At 42.8% G+C, this 15,235-nt stretch overlaps 2 protein-coding genes across 2 annotated transcripts; one reads left to right on the top strand and one right to left on the bottom strand.

Moving 5' to 3' along the window:
• Positions 1 to 96: 96 nt before the first annotated feature.
• On the top strand, positions 97 to 2,205 carry LOC148428960 (uncharacterized). Its single transcript, XM_088428647.1, has 4 exons — positions 97 to 257; positions 330 to 527; positions 1,098 to 1,340; positions 1,407 to 2,205. Exons 1-4 carry the CDS (start codon positions 246 to 248, stop codon positions 1,563 to 1,565), a joined length of 612 nt encoding a protein of 203 aa, XP_088284773.1. The 5' UTR covers positions 97 to 245; the 3' UTR covers positions 1,566 to 2,205.
• On the bottom strand, positions 1,668 to 14,730 carry arhgef15b (Rho guanine nucleotide exchange factor 15b). Its single transcript, XM_088428637.1, has 16 exons — positions 14,472 to 14,730; positions 10,319 to 10,776; positions 7,908 to 8,708; positions 7,774 to 7,816; positions 7,556 to 7,608; positions 7,124 to 7,329; positions 5,879 to 6,039; positions 5,658 to 5,810; positions 5,465 to 5,594; positions 4,928 to 5,002; positions 4,763 to 4,855; positions 4,528 to 4,691; positions 4,283 to 4,447; positions 3,306 to 3,376; positions 3,123 to 3,227; positions 1,668 to 1,991 (listed from the first exon to the last, which is right to left on the bottom strand). Exons 2-16 carry the CDS (start codon positions 10,683 to 10,685, stop codon positions 1,831 to 1,833), a joined length of 2,748 nt encoding a protein of 915 aa, XP_088284763.1. The 5' UTR covers positions 10,686 to 10,776; positions 14,472 to 14,730; the 3' UTR covers positions 1,668 to 1,830.
• Between the last annotated feature and the right edge of the window lie 505 nt (positions 14,731 to 15,235).

The raw sequence follows: 15,235 nt of genomic DNA, 5'->3' as shown, positions 1-15,235 counted from the left end.
CTGCATTTGGACCTAAAATTGTTACTGGAAAGTTTGACGAGCAAAATGCTTGTATTGAATTGTTGTCCGTTTTTAACTACTTATCTTAAAAAAAAAAGGAATAAAAAAAACAAAACTTACCCTTCAATCATGCAGTTGTAGTTTGTGCCTTTTGAGGACGCTGCTGTGCAGCAAACCCATTTACTCCGCCGCACTTGTGAAGCTTCATATTCAGAACTTGTCCAAGTCCCTCAAGTGTTTGGACCATGAGCGAGAATGTAAGCGTCCCAATTTGATTTTCTACTCGTAACTCGGGCGTAAATGTGGACTTTTTTTTTCTCTCTCAACAGAGACCCCACCGTGCGGTGTTACCGCCGTCCTCGCACAGGACTGTTCAACAACCCTCTCACATGCACGTGTACATGGCAGCAAGTGGACAACAAGGCCCGTACCCGCCTTTGATCGGAACCTGTGACTGCAACCCCCCTTCGGTTTTCCCCAGCAACCACACCGAGCCCAACCCGTGGGGAACGATGACACCTTTGGGGGTCAGTTTCGAAATACACAAGCTTCGTAAGCTAGCCCGTTGAACGGCCTCGTTGTTTTCCCTTTTCTTTTTTTTCCCCCTTTTTTTCAATCAATTTAGTTAGCAAAAAAAGTTTAGCGCAAGTAAAATAGTGTTTGATTTAAACGACTACGTATAAATGGAGACATGAAAGTGATTACTTGTAATCTTTTAGTAAAATACATTTCAAAACAATGTAGTGTAATCCCCAGCTAGCATAAAAAGTTCTTTGAAACCCCGACCCTAATTTGAAAAGCTTATATTGGTTTTAAATCTTACTTTCAATCCCCAATCCAATTTGAAACCATATTTCGAAACCCTAATTAAAACCCTATCTTGAAACTGAATCTTGCTTGAAACACTGCAGTACATTGAAACTGTAACCTGTGTGTAAAATCCAACTTTGAAATCTTAATGCTCAAATAAAACCCCTTAGAAACCCCTTTTATTACCCTACCTTGAAACCCTAACCTTGTTTGTAGAACAAATGATTATGAAAAAAACCAAACCCCGATCCATAGCCTGAGCTCTTGCCTTTGGAATTTGTGTTTAGCCGGGCCCGAGTGGGCTCCAGCTCAACACCCCCCCGCCGCTCATGTCCACCAGCCCGGCTCCTCCCAATCGAGCCGACCCCTTCCTGTGCGGGTCGCGCGCCTTCCGAGTCCTGGGCGGCCCCACCCGCTTCCCCTGCCCCAACACCCACCCGGACCAGATGGTCCTCCAGCTGACCGCCGAGGAGGACCTGGTGGTCACTTGTCTTTTCAAACTGCGCCACCAGGACCTCGAAGAACCTCAGGTAGGCTTGCAAAATTTTCCAAAATGTGAATTTTCAACGCGAGTGAACAAAGTGACAAAACGAAAGGTCGTCCGGGGAGACCTGGGCCCGTCGGACGAGGGGACGCCCTTCGGGGAGGCGGAGGCGGCGGCGGCTCCGGAATTCAGGCGACCGGATGACGTGGAGCATTTTCAGGAGTACCTGCTCCCGATTCCTCCGCTATCCGCGTTTGAGGAGCACCCCTGAAGCCCAGGACGTTTATTTCGAGCACCCCTGAAGGACGAGGACGTTTATTTCCCGTCTCTTGCGGTGGCGGCGAAAAAAAAAGATGTTCAAATACACCTCAAAAAGTATTCAGTTTGCATTTATGTACACTTATTGTTGTTGAAGACTTTCACAATGGAAATATTCACTGTACATTTTCCATTTCAGGTTTAAGACACGACGAATATAAATAATTGTCCATGTTAGGTCACTAGGTACTTTTGTGATAAGGTTAAAAATGTGACAGTTAAAGTTTTTTGACGGGGGCCACTTGGCTGGCGGCCTGGATGACGCGATAGCGCTCCTTCAGGTTGCGCCTCCTCACGTGCTCGTTGGTGATTTCGATGATGTTGCCGACGGGGAACCAGCCCTTCTGGCCGTCCGACAGGCGGATGCCCTCGTACCAGCCTGTTGGGGGAGGGGGAGGGGGAGGCGGCGAGCGCACAAGAAGGGGCGGGAATTTGCTATTGGTCATGCAGGAAAAGAATCAATATACTGCTAAGATGCGGGTAATGAGGATCAAAAAGGAAGCAAGGGTGCGAGGAGGAAGGGTTAACAATGTCAACCGATAAACCGAAATCTCTTTGTAACATATTCCGTTCATTTTCAAGTGATAATAAAAAAAATACTCATTATTTTGCTGTAGCTTCTTTTTGAACGTCAATCCTCAAGATGTGGTACACACGCTCCCTCTAGTGGTATGTGAAATAATCACTTTTTTTTTTTTAATCCATTACATCTTATGTAGAGTTCAGTTGTATTTAACTTAAAAGTACAAAATGTTTGTATTTACCACTGAGAAAGTTTAAAAGTTCCCTAAATGACTCAAGGTTCGGTAAAAATCAGTCAACCTGTGGTTGTGTGTCTGGTCTTTCACTGAACTATTTTTTTTTATTCAAACCGAAAAAAGACCAAAAACAAGCCAATCAGAGGGAACCTGTGAAGTGATGATGACACTTTACAACATAGCCATTAAGTGGTCTCTACCGCCACCTACTGTCGGGAAGTGAAACACAAGTCAACAAAAAATATTCTGTTTGCTGACAGTTTGACTGCCGCTCCATGGAATGTTGCAAAAATCACAGGAAAATCGGTGTAATAAATCCTATTAATATGCATCTCAAAAATTGTAATTACAATGGTTTCATATGGCCCAATATTTGGACAATGATTACTTTTGAACACAAAATCTCGCATGTCCAGCTGCAATCACATAGAAATGTCAGAATCGATGTGAGGATGTTTTAATCCTCTGATGGAAATTTCAGCTCCCTAGTGTTTTTCCCCATAGATTCTATGATGATATCATAAAAAAATCAAAGGAATTTCCATAATTTGTAACATAGTCCCACAAGGTTTAAATATTTGTGTTTTGTACTATGTTTTCTTTTTTTTAAACAAAAAATAATATTGAAAACTCTCATATTGAAAGTAATATGGGTCGATTAATTGATCACGCTCTATAAGATATAAAAAAAATCATATTTTTAAAAATTGTATTCTCAATTGAAAATGCAAAGAACGGCCCAATCTCGGTACCTTCGTTCGTTTTGCGTATGACGTTGACGATCTCAGTGGGCTCCAGGTTGAGCTCGTCGGCCTGTTGGGCCACGTACTGCTCCACGCACTGTACCTGAGGACAATCTGACCCACAAAAACACATTCACCATCAATCCGTCAAGTCCATAACCACACGTGAGCGTTTGGTGCCGGTTTGCTCACCCCAAGCGTCATACACCATGTCGTCTTCCTCTTTGTTGGGAAAGGCCGCCATCCACCTGTGCATGTCTGGCCTGGTCAAAAACATATTAGAAATTCATTTCAAGTCGACTCTGGAGGATGTTTGAATCACTTTCACCTTATTTGACAACTTCTGTTGGAAAATTTGGCAATTGGTGCAGTTTTTTGATGGTTTTTTTGGTATCACTTTCTTCTACATCATCCTGGCAGTATTTTAAAGGGATGGAACACTCCTAGTAGTGCAATAACAAAGTGGTTGTGCCATGTTGAACTTGACATTTGTCGCCATCTGGGTGAAATTTCAGCTCCGTGTTTTCTTTAAATGCATTCCATTTGATGTGAAATGCCTTTGATGTAAAGATTAAAGGATTGGACAAAATACTGGACAAGGGTTAAATGTTGCAAAATTTGGCAATATTATGCATTTAAATTGACAAAATTAAATGTGTTTATAATGTAAATAATAAAAATAATGATGCAGTGAAGGTAAAAAAAATGTACTGAGAATTGATACAATTTTATGAGAAATAAGCCCGATTAAGTATGTCCATGTCATAGCAATGGAACGCATTGCTTACTTGTCTCATTTTCATGCACTTCCAAAGAGAACATTTTGCTTTCTGGGAAATGAAAGTGGAGACCTTAAGGGGGTTGTTTTTGTAGAAATCCAAAAATGTTCGCCGAAAATTCGGATTTTGTCAATAACGCAAAGCTCCTATCATATGCCTGGTTTCGTGAAAACGCATCACACCGCCACATTTTCAATACAACACCAACACACTTTGATTGCTAGAATACTGCACCAACACAACAGTAACACGCCCGATTGTGTTTATCTTAACCCTTAGTTGTGAGGAAAATTCAAACTCAAAATCAACACTTCTGCAGCATCTTCTTCTGTGTCCCTGTGTTGTTTACAGAGTTGGCCGTTCTATGCTTTTGCGTTATCTTGAACTCACTTGGAAGGCGCTTTGATGAGGCGCTCGATCATGCGCCCGTTGTGATTCTCCAGCAGGATGAGCGTGAAGCAGTTCTCGTACGGGCCGCTGCTCCTGTCGTCCTCCAGGGGCTGAACTTGCACCAGGGAGCGGTGGGCGTAGTCCAGAACCACGAAGCGCTCCGCGCTGTCGCGAAAGGCGCGCGGGCGGGTGAGGCGGAGGAATTATTTTTGGGGCGCACCCTCATCACGGCGAAAGCGTCTCACCCTTTCTTGACCGTGCTTGTGGTAATGATAAGCAAGTCGTTGAAGAGGAAAACGTAGATGGGATTGAATTTGACTCTCATTTGGAAGACGGTTCCTCCTCTGGACATTTCCTGAAGTTCTCCTTTCTTCTCCAGGAAGCGAGTTTGGGAAATAATGGGGATGGCCTGCGAAGGCGGCAATACGGAATGGTGGGGATGAGTTCACGAAGGGCGGACTTGCGACGCCATCCGCTTACTTTCAGCTTGTCAAACTCCAGCGTTTTGGAGATGAGGATGAGCTCCTCCATCTGCCTCATCTTGCCCACTTCTGTGTTACACTCGTCGATGATCTGCGCAAGCGCCGCAGGGGGAAATGATGTCAGGCGCCTTTGCCGTCACGGCGAGTCAGATTGTGACATCACCTTGGACACGGAGGCTAACGCCTTGGAGGCCATCTGCTCCTCTTTGGTCCCCTCTTTTGTTCGCTTCAGGATGTTCTGGAAAAACAAGCAAGAATGTTTGACTCGATGTCGTAATGAGGACATTCCACAAGGTGACAAATTGGGATGATCTCTGACCTTTGTTTCCGAAGGATTTGCTTGAAATGCTTGCGGACAATATGCCGGTTTGATGACTGGGTTTGGTTTAGGTTAAGCTAGACCCAAATTTGAAATAGTTTGGGATTTTTCACCGTTGGTAAGTCATTTTTATGTCATCTTGACATTTTCCTTTCAAATTCACTTAGTTTTACTGGTAATTCCTTTTTGGAGCAAGTTTGTTAGTTTTTACTTTTTTAGCAGCGCTCAGTTTGGATTTTGTCTTAATTACCGTATTTTCCGATCGCTTGTTACTGGATTGCGCTTCGCCTTGGAAGATGCAGCAACTTTTTTACAGTGGTCATCACAAGTTTAGGAACAACCTCTAATACGCCAATGCGGCTCCACGTCTTTGTTGCTCACCTCGATAAGCATTTTGATGCGCGTTATCCGCTGGAACGGCAGCAGCAGGAAGGACATGAAGGGCAGCCGCTGGCACTGAGGCGACTCTTGGAGGCGATTGATGACGGCGGCAAATTGCGTGTTATTCTTCCTGCGGGTATTCCGTACATGTCGTTAGCGTGTCGCGCCAAACAAAGGCCGAGCATGGGCGTACATGAGCGAGGTGTAGGTCTTCTCCTGGTAGATCTGGTTGCGGACGTAGTCGATGTAGGCCGGGAAATTGTGCTGGGAGTGGTAGTGGATGATGTCGCAGATGTCCGAGAAGACGATTTTCTCAAAGACGCGGTCCTCCAGGTCCTTCAGGAACCTAAAAGCAAGTTGGAACGTTGGCTTCCTTCGGCCATCGTTTTGAGTACATTTCCGTTTCAAGCTCACCTCTCGCTGACCTCGCGGACCCTCAGGATGTTGGAAAAGAGCGGTTTCTTGTCCCTGATGACAAGTGTCTCTTCCAGCTCCCGGTTCTCCAGGAAATGTTCCGTCAGAACGTGCAGAGAGCGAAGGTACGAGGCCTCGGACGTCATCACCTCGAACATACTCTACGTTGGAGCAGCGCATGACCTCATTCAATACCAATGATGTATTTTTACTTTTTTTTTTTTTTTTTTTTTTGGACAGTTCAGACATTCAATTTCAAGTACTGCATATGCATTTTTTTATGATTTTATTTTATCAACTCATTCCGTACCAGCTTATTTTATTATTTTAGTGATAATAAATATAGTGGATAATGGATGGATGGATGGATGGATGGATGGATGGATGGATGGATGGATAGATAGATAGATAGATAGATAGATAGATAGATAGATAGACAGACAGACAGACAGACAGACAGACAGACAGACAGACAGCTAGATAGATAGATAGATAGATAGATAGATAGATAGATAGATAGATAGATAGATAGATAGATAGATAGATAGATAGATAGATAGATAGATAGATAGATAGATAGATAGATAGAATGTGTACCCTCCGCGCGCTCAGTGTGGCACACACGTTACAAATGTGCCACAAATCCAGCCAATCGGAGCTAGTAAAAGTAGATCGATTGACTGCTTGGTTTCCAGTTAGATTGCTTGTTGTGTTCACCTTGAAAGTGCAAACGAGATTGTGTCACGCCAACTTGGGTGGGAGGTGGACTTAATTCATATAAGTAAAAAACTAACAAGGTAATTCTATCAAATGAGTCAATACAGTAATAATAATAATAATGATAACATTAAAAAAATATGCCCATACACGGATTACTCTACCACGCATGATATACTCTTAAGTACTCAAGCAATCAGCTGCTTTAGCACTTTCAGTACCTAATTTATCATTTACTTTAGTACTTAATTATCTAAAAAAAATACTGTGGCACTTAATTACCCAAAGTAATGGGCTAATTTAGTACCTTTTTACCTCTAGTAATCAACTATTTTAGTATTTAATTACCTGTACATAAAATAATTGATTACTTGAGCACTTAATCTATTAATATTAGACATTTTTAGAGCCTCTTTAGACAAATACTTGAACAGGATTGAAAGAACTGTAAATAAGTACTCGTGATTGGATATTTGGACATAAAAATATGTCTTTGGGTTGGACTGGACCATGTAGCTAGCCTCTCACCTCCTGATACTTGCACTGTTCTGGGGTCAGCCGCTCCAGTTCGCCACTGTCCCGCACCGGGGGAAGGTTCTGCCACAAGGTGCACTCGTTGCGAGAGGGCAACTCCATGGTGTAGTCCGCAGTGGTTGCGCTGATGTTCCGGCAAACCGTCTGCCGGCGGATCTCTTTGGTGATGACGGTGGCCCGGTAGGTCTGGTACAGGGGCTCTGATGGGGTGAAAAATAAGCAACTTGGATAACTATTTATGTCAAGTCTTTAAAACACTCAGGCCTAGTTCGGTTTTTATCTTTTCAGCAGTTTGGTGGTCAATTTTGGAGATTGTCAGTAGTTTTAAAGAGTTTTTTTGTTTGTTTCTTTTACCACAGGCGTGATCCTTATCAGCTACAAATCACTGAGATTTTACAGCACATGTTTTAAAACTTTATAACTCACCATTTTGCAGACGGGCTTTCCAGCTGTTGGAAAGCTCAGTCCTGGTTACAGACCTGTAACAGGAAGAACAAGAAGACAAGGTTCGTGAAAGTGAAACAGAGATGTGATCTGCACAAGTGGTTTATAGTGCACATATATTTTTATTCCTTCATGAACTGTTTATTATACGTAAATGTAATAATAAAGCAATAATAAAGTTGGGATGTGTGGTAACTCACAGTTCCTCACTTGAATCCTCATTCCCTCCGTCATCATTCTCTCCTAAAAAATAAAGTATGTATTGGTCGAGATTTACACCACAGATTCAAGCAAGTGCTGCCGGCGGCAGAATTGCTGTCCCTGCCGAAATCACCTTTTGGCAGTAGCGCTGGAGGTCTTTGAGGCAAAAGGGGGCTGGCCGGGGGCCGGGGACTGGCTTGCGACGACCGCTCCTCCGCCGTGACCGGGACTGCCAGGCTCCTAGCGTCTTGAGTCAGGGGCATGCGGGGCGGGATGGCGGGAGGCACGTCGTCGCCCCCCGACCCTGAAGCGACATCCCTCAGGAGCTCCGGGGGCTTCGACCTGCGAGCGGGTGTGGGCACGTTGACCTGAGGAACTTCCGCCTCCTGAGTCGCTTTTTTATTATGATTGGGGTCAACCGTGGGGATTATGGACTCATAAATATCTTCCTCTTCCTTGGTGGATTTGTGCTTGTTCGGCAGAAACGTATTCAGTTTTGGGGGTACAGAGGAGACCTGAGGATGTAAAAAATGAGGTCCCGGATCCGAGAGTCTTCTCGGAGACTCGCGCAGTATAATCTCCAACGAGTTTTGGAATTTTGCCTTTCCAGCCTTGTTCTCCTCGCTCTCTCTCATATAACACGCCACCTCCTCGTCATCAGCCTTGTCGCTCCCCTCACCGGCCTCTTCTTCGACTTCCACGTGCCTGTCGCCCTTCTCGCAGTCCGACCAGGCCAGTTCCGAGCCTTCCTCCTCCAGAACCTCGCTGCCATATTCCCCTTGCAACGGCACCCACACCAGCTTCATGCCAGGCCGCTGGAGGTGGCACACGCAACAGCAGCTTGGGTCGCAGCTGCTGGGAGGACCATCCGAAACGTCCTCGTTCTCTACTTTCCCAACGACGGACTGGGCATCCACCTCTTTTCCGTCGGGGTCTGCAAGAACGATGAAACGTTTGCTTAGGGCCACTCACAAGCACCACACCCTCCATTCTCATTTTGGACTGTCGAGTCAGTCTTTCGCTCTGTAAACACAGCCCAGCGCTTAAGTGCCATCTTCAAATATTGATTTGAGTTTGTAGGGCCTCTATGCCAAAACTTAATACGGATAAAAAAAAATGGAAACTGGTGAGAGAGAGAGTGGAGAAAGGGGAGCGAGGTTTGGGCAGCTGAGATTTAAATGAGTGGGATTTTGTTCAATTAGAGGGATGGCTTAGCACTGGTCCGATAACACCCTTGTTTTAAGGTATCACTACTCGGAATGGCCACTCATTGGCCATTGTACAATGTGGGAGGAAATAAAAATTACAATTTAGAGATAAAAAAATTCTTGCAGTTTTAAGAAAAGAAAAAAACAACTGTAGGCATAACATGTAACGTACGATGACGGATTTTTGGTCCCCATTAGCATCGAAAAACGAGGGGAAACTGAATCAGTTTCCCCTCGTTTTTCGATGCTAATGGGGACCAAAATCCGTCATCGTATGTTACATGTTATGCTACAGTTTATTTTGAAGCAATGGTCTGGCTTTCTTCCAACGTTTGACTGTTTTACTACGATGCAGTGGCCTGACAAGCAGCTCATTTTCCCGTATGTCTCCTTCCAATTCAAGGCCACCAAGCTAACATAACAAAACAGATCTTGTCCCATAGGCACTGGCTGATAAATGTGTCTATCCTGTCTGTGTCCTTTTACTCTTCCCCGCCTGAAAGAAGTGAGTAGTAACACAGCCCAGGTGTGTATTTTCATTCATATGGTATTTAGTAAACTGTGGTATCACCAAATACTGTTTGGAGATATTAATGCAAAAGAGGAGATATTAATTCATTATGTTGATGCTTAGCTGTGTTTGCCACCCAGCACTGGTTATTGGAGTATCAAAAACAGAGAGAGATCAAAGTGAAGATGGTGCATCAGCATTCAGCTTATTCGAATGGAATTAGATGCCAACAGGAACTGAAGTCAGCCCCAAGTGTAAATGCTTTTGAATCTTGGTTAAAAAATTAGAGACCAGAATCAATATATCGAAAGTTATTATGCTCTATGTTCTTTTCGTAAACTTTCTTTTAAATGTCTTGAATTCTTTTTCTTAATGTTGCAGTGTGTCCCACAAGCTAGGACTGCCTACCCTGAGTGTATACTGCGTACGCTCCAGGGTTGCGCCTGAGAGTGCGATGGGGAATTAAAACAGGGAAGCGATATTGTTTCTCAAAATAGGAACAGACTTTACATTGCAAAGAGTACAAATTGCAATCAAAGAACTATGCACAAAATGTCATCGGTTCTCTTTTGTTATTTTTATGTGATACTAATTGGCTAAATTCGGTTCCTCGTTACAATAAAAACACTGGGACTTCACATACAAAATGCCAAGATGATCATACTCACACGCACACATCAAATGTGAAACTAGTCATGTGACCAACAGAACCTGTTTCTACTTCTTGGAAACACACATCTCCCCCGCCTACAGAATGCAGGACACCACAGTGGAAAGATTACTTTTTAATTATTGTAATTAGCGCTCAAGCTCAAGGCAGAGTACCTGAGCGATCTCCCTCGGCGCAGATGCTGTCGCCGTCCTCCGATTCGGTGCTCTTTGTCTGCAGGAGCCGCGTCCTCTTCTTGGGCAGAGGAGGCGGCTGGAGTAGGCTCGCAGCGCCATCGCTGGGCTTGGGTTTTAGCACAGGGTGCCTTCTCATCTGCCTTCGAGTCGCGTTGGGTGCCACGACCCGCTGCTTGGTGAACTGATTCACCATTTTCTTGACGTTGATGCCCGAAGCGCTCGCCGGACTGTCGTCCTCCTCCAGAGGGAGGGAGACGGCTCGCTCCATTGGTTTTGGGGGTAGGTCCGGTCTGGGTTTGACCTCAGCTGACTGGGCAGGTGGCTGAGCTGCTTCCTGGCCAGACATGATTGATGGAGGGTGTCTTCTCTGATTTAAGTGCTCCTGATCAGAGGCAAGGCTCTGAGGGAAATTTTCCACCTGAACACGTCATCCGTACCTGTTATGGAAAGAAAAACACAGATCAAATCAGTCTAAGTAGAAGGGGTCCGAAGAGTTCCTTTGAAGGCTAAACTCTGAACAGTTGGGTCGAAAATAAGGCAGACTTGGTCAAAATGGGACTGGCTCAGCAGGTTATTTATGTACCCCAAAAATTGGGTCAAATGAATGATACAAAAATTTGAGTCTAATAAATAATCCCCAAAATTGTGTCAAATCGATAAGCCCAAAAGTTGGGTAAAGAATAAAACCAAATGTTGGGTGAAATGAATAATTTGATCAATATAATAACCCAAAATATTGGGTGAAACGAATACCCCCCCCCCCAAAAAAAAAAAGGAAAATTAATAAAATCAAATGTTGGATTGAATGAATAACTCAAAAGGTTTGATGAAGTGAAGAAACCAAAAGTTGGCTCAAATGAAGAACCAGAAAGTTGGTTCAAACAAATACGCCCAAAAGTTGGCTCAAACAAAGAATCTCAAAAGCTTGGCCAAACGAATAACCCAACTGTTGAAATGAATAATCTCAACAAGGTGGGGCAAACAAATAACCCCAAAAGATCTGCAAAATGAATATCCCAGATTTTGTCTCAAACTAACAACTCACAAAGTGGGTGATATCAATAACCCAATAGAGTGAATGAATAAACCCAACAAGGTGGGTCAAACAAATAATTCAAAAGGTTGGGTCAAAGTAGAAACTCAAAATGTTGGGCTGAATGAATAACCCAAAAGGTCGGGTGAAAGAATAAACCAAAACTTGAGTTAACGGAATAACCCAAAAATTGGATCAAAGAAATAATCCCAAATGTTGGGTCAAACGAATAACTCAAAAGGTCTGATGAAATAAATAACTCCAGAATTGGCTCGGATTAATAATGCGGACAATCCAAAAAATTGGGTAAAACGAATAACCCAAAAGTTGGGTCAAAGGAATAACCATAACTTTATGCATGAGCCTCATACTAAGTTGTTTTGTTTTTTTAAAATAATTTACCTACTGAGTGTAGTCATCTAATTCAGCGGTCTCCAACCTTTTTATCACCGCGGCCCCATCAACGCCTGAGATTTTTACTGCAGACCGGGGAGCTCATAATATACAAAAATGTACGCAAATTACATTTAGTCAATTATAAAACTGGATTACAAAAGTTATTCATTTCATGGGAAATACCTGGCACAAACAAAAACGTGAACGTGCTAAACACATACAGGGCAGCACTAGATAACATGACGAAGATAAGAACTACTACTAGCTAGCATGTTATCTACAGTCACAAGTTGTTGGATCAACAAACAAACTAATTTTGCCCATATTATCATACATCAACATTCTTACAAACAAAATACAACTTACAGTCACGGGCCAGATTTCACAGAGACAAAACAACGTGTGCGTCACTGACTGACTGCTCTCAAAACTACACCATCCTTCTCACTACTAAATGTAATATCAACAGCGGCCAGAGGAGGCGCTAAAAAACAAAGCTCAAGCCAAACAAAGCACAAAAGAATGCATTGTTCAACTAAATCAGTTCCAAAAACGTTATTTCGTCCGCGATTCACACAGACCGGTGGTTGGGGACCACAGATTTCATTCACATTGGTAATATTTTTATTATGATAGAAGCACAGTGTTGGTGTTTTATGGTCCTCTCAGCTTTAAACGCTCTGATGCTGTCTCGTGGCCTTCTCTACTCATTTAAGTCCATTTTATTCACAGATTCACAATTGCAGCAATTTAATGCTTACAGTACCGAATATTGACATATTGATCTCTCTAGTTACATTGGAAAAACTCCATTATTTTCCGACTCATCTTATGTATATAAACTGAACTGCCTCTGGGCTTGTAGAGGAAAATGAACTTTGCGCAAGTAGACCACTCCTTCTGCTTGCACGCCCTTGCAAGCCCAGAAATCAAACAAGTTATTAAGTGTGAACATTTTAAACGGCTAAGAGTGTCGAGAACATCACAGCTGACAACCAAACATCAACGCACAATAAAAAAACAACCCTTGGAGGCAGAGGAATGACGTAAAATGAACCAACGCGAACAAGGCCGAGTCCAACTCACGTAGACAAATCGGAGCAATGCAACTCCTCAAGAAAACACAGAAGAGGAATATTATATTTTGATTTGACGATGATTATTATCAATTGTAAATCGCTAAAATAAGATTGTCATTGTGAATTGAATATGAAATCTCATTTTACACGGTGTGCGAGTGCCCGCAGATTATGATGATCTCGACGCTCCATCGATGTTCCGGTGTGACGCTAGTTTATTGGAGAGAACGTAAACCAGCTCGTCGGACCAGTTTGGAGAGCGACGCGCGTGTGCCATTGAGTCAGTCAACTTGTTTTGGGGAAGAGGAAAAAGTTTCAGGTTTCACCCTGGAAAATCTGGGGGTTTTTTAGATCGTAGATCAATTATATCGATAGGAGAATACTTGCGACATTGTAGGTTTTGCTAGTGCCTATTGTGACAATGTGACTGTCTCTTCTTTTGTTGTCGTCTGTCACCTACAGTAAAGTTGAAAAAAAGTACTGTGACGAAGAAAAACAGGCATTACGTTTGTATGTTCTGAAACTGAATTTTTTTTTCGGGAAAAGGGGTACTCTTAAATACCTGATTTAATCTGCACGCCTAAAATTGATAGGTGAATAATAGTACCTATTACCTCAAGTTATTGGTACGATAGCGTGTGATAATAGTATCGCCTGCTCTCTTGGAGTAAGTTTTACTGACACAAAGTAGAAATTACAAATCCGAAGAATAGAACATTGCCATTAATTTGATGGAAAATGCTATCCCGGAAAAAATAGCTCTTTAAAATTATCTGTCATTGTTTTCTGGGATATGTTGTGTATCAAAAGAGTTGGTATCGGTCCTTGGTATCGTATCGATGACTACTAAAGAGTTGAGCGCTCATTCTGGTATCATTCTGAAAAAAAAGTGCCATCCACCACCCCCTGTATTTTCCATATCACAATCTGGCATCCCCTTTTTCTTAGTCTGCCTTTGACCTGCTCAGTACCTACATCCGCCACTCTTGTGGGCACTTAACACACACTCAGGATGGTTCAGTAGATCCCCTAATTCATTCCTGTAAATGTGTTTTTACCATAAATTCAATACATCTTGAATATGGCCTGATGCCTTAAATCGGTCCAGCTTGTGCACGATCCTTAAGTGCCTAAAAGGGATTCCATTAACAATGATGCAGGGGTGCGTGTACCATCTGTTGTGGAAACCAGTGGGTCAGTGAGCATATAATGGGGGGGGATAGGGGGGCATTCAGAGATGACAACCATAACAAGTGTAAAGCAACACACACACAAACACACACCCGGAGGCACACAAAAGAGGTGGCCCAAAAGCATATCCCATTCATATGTTAACGCATGTCATAAAGAGTTATTAGTTGGTCATTACTAAGTTTTGTTACACGTTTAACTCCTTGTTATAAGATATGACAAACACATTTGCTTTAAAAAAAATATGACACAGGGCGGTAGTGTAATAAAATATAACAAGTGGCTTACATATTTACCCCAGTGCCAAGTCACGAAAGCCCTCGAGGGAACAGGTGCTTTCGACTCAAGATTTCCACAAAACCTCCCCTAGAGATAGTTGTCAATTCTGCGTGAAATATCCAACAAAAAATATAATAAAGCAGAGAGCACTCACCAGGATAGTTCGGAAGCAAGTAAACATTACTTGTCAGTCATTTGGATGAATCTGTCGTCGCTGTAACATGGTTATATTATTTTATTTTCAAAAACAAACGCGCAAGTTCACAAATGAATGACTATATGTGCTAGAAGAAATTAATAATATAACTGTAGAATCCACAAAATGCGCTTGCTTGCCGGTCTCCGACTCTCTGAGTGCACCGCTTTCTCTTCTTTGTTGTAACCGGCAGTAAGAGTGAGTGAGGCCGATTGAAGGCAGGACAACACCCCCTCTCTCCACCGTGCTCCAGATAGTCAAGCTGAGCTGATTAAAATCAACAATCCCGTGACGTGTTTCAAAATAAAACATACGCCGTACGAGCTTGTTTAAAATCGCCAAAGGTGTTTTTGGGCCGCTTACAGAAAAATGGAAGAAATGTCAGGTGCACTATTAAATTATTTGAATAATTTATCAAACACGCGATAATCAGATAAGGAAACAACTACACAATGTTAATATTTTCAAGTTAATTTGATGCTGTAAAACGGCTTTCTATTAAAGGTGATGTGGCGAAACTAAATAATCTTTTTCCACCGCTGTATTTTCTAATGTCACTGTGATCGTTTCTTATTTTTGCACAAAACTCAACAGTATATAAAACGACGAATAAACGAAGAATGGCCACCCTTTTATCAAACAACCCCCCTGATTACACTACCCTAGTTTGACTTTTATTTTGAATGCTGAAACACCACGACCTGGATATCTTATTCAAACCA

Source organism: Hippichthys cyanospilos, chromosome 1 (assembly GCF_059441005.1).
Source record: "Hippichthys cyanospilos isolate Australia breed blue-spotted pipefish chromosome 1, RoL_Hcya_1.0, whole genome shotgun sequence".
Taxonomy (NCBI): domain Eukaryota; kingdom Metazoa; phylum Chordata; class Actinopteri; order Syngnathiformes; family Syngnathidae; genus Hippichthys; species Hippichthys cyanospilos.
This window is presented reverse-complemented; position numbering and strand designations above follow the sequence as displayed.

Coding starts and splice junctions, on each gene's coding strand:
- arhgef15b (XM_088428637.1), bottom strand. CDS start 10,685: ATGTCTGGCCAGGAAGCAGCTCAGCCACCTGCCCAGTCAGCTGAGGTC. Junction 7,330..7,555: donor GAAAGCCCGTCTGCAAAATG/GTGAGTTATAAA, acceptor TCACCCCATCAG/AGCCCCTGTACCAGACCTAC. Junction 6,040..7,123: donor AACAGTGCAAGTATCAGGAG/GTGAGAGGCTAG, acceptor GCTCCAACGTAG/AGTATGTTCGAGGTGATGAC.
- LOC148428960 (XM_088428647.1), top strand. Junction 528..1,097: donor GAACGATGACACCTTTGGGG/GTCAGTTTCGAA, acceptor ATTTGTGTTTAG/CCGGGCCCGAGTGGGCTCCA. Junction 1,341..1,406: donor AGGACCTCGAAGAACCTCAG/GTAGGCTTGCAA, acceptor ACAAAACGAAAG/GTCGTCCGGGGAGACCTGGG.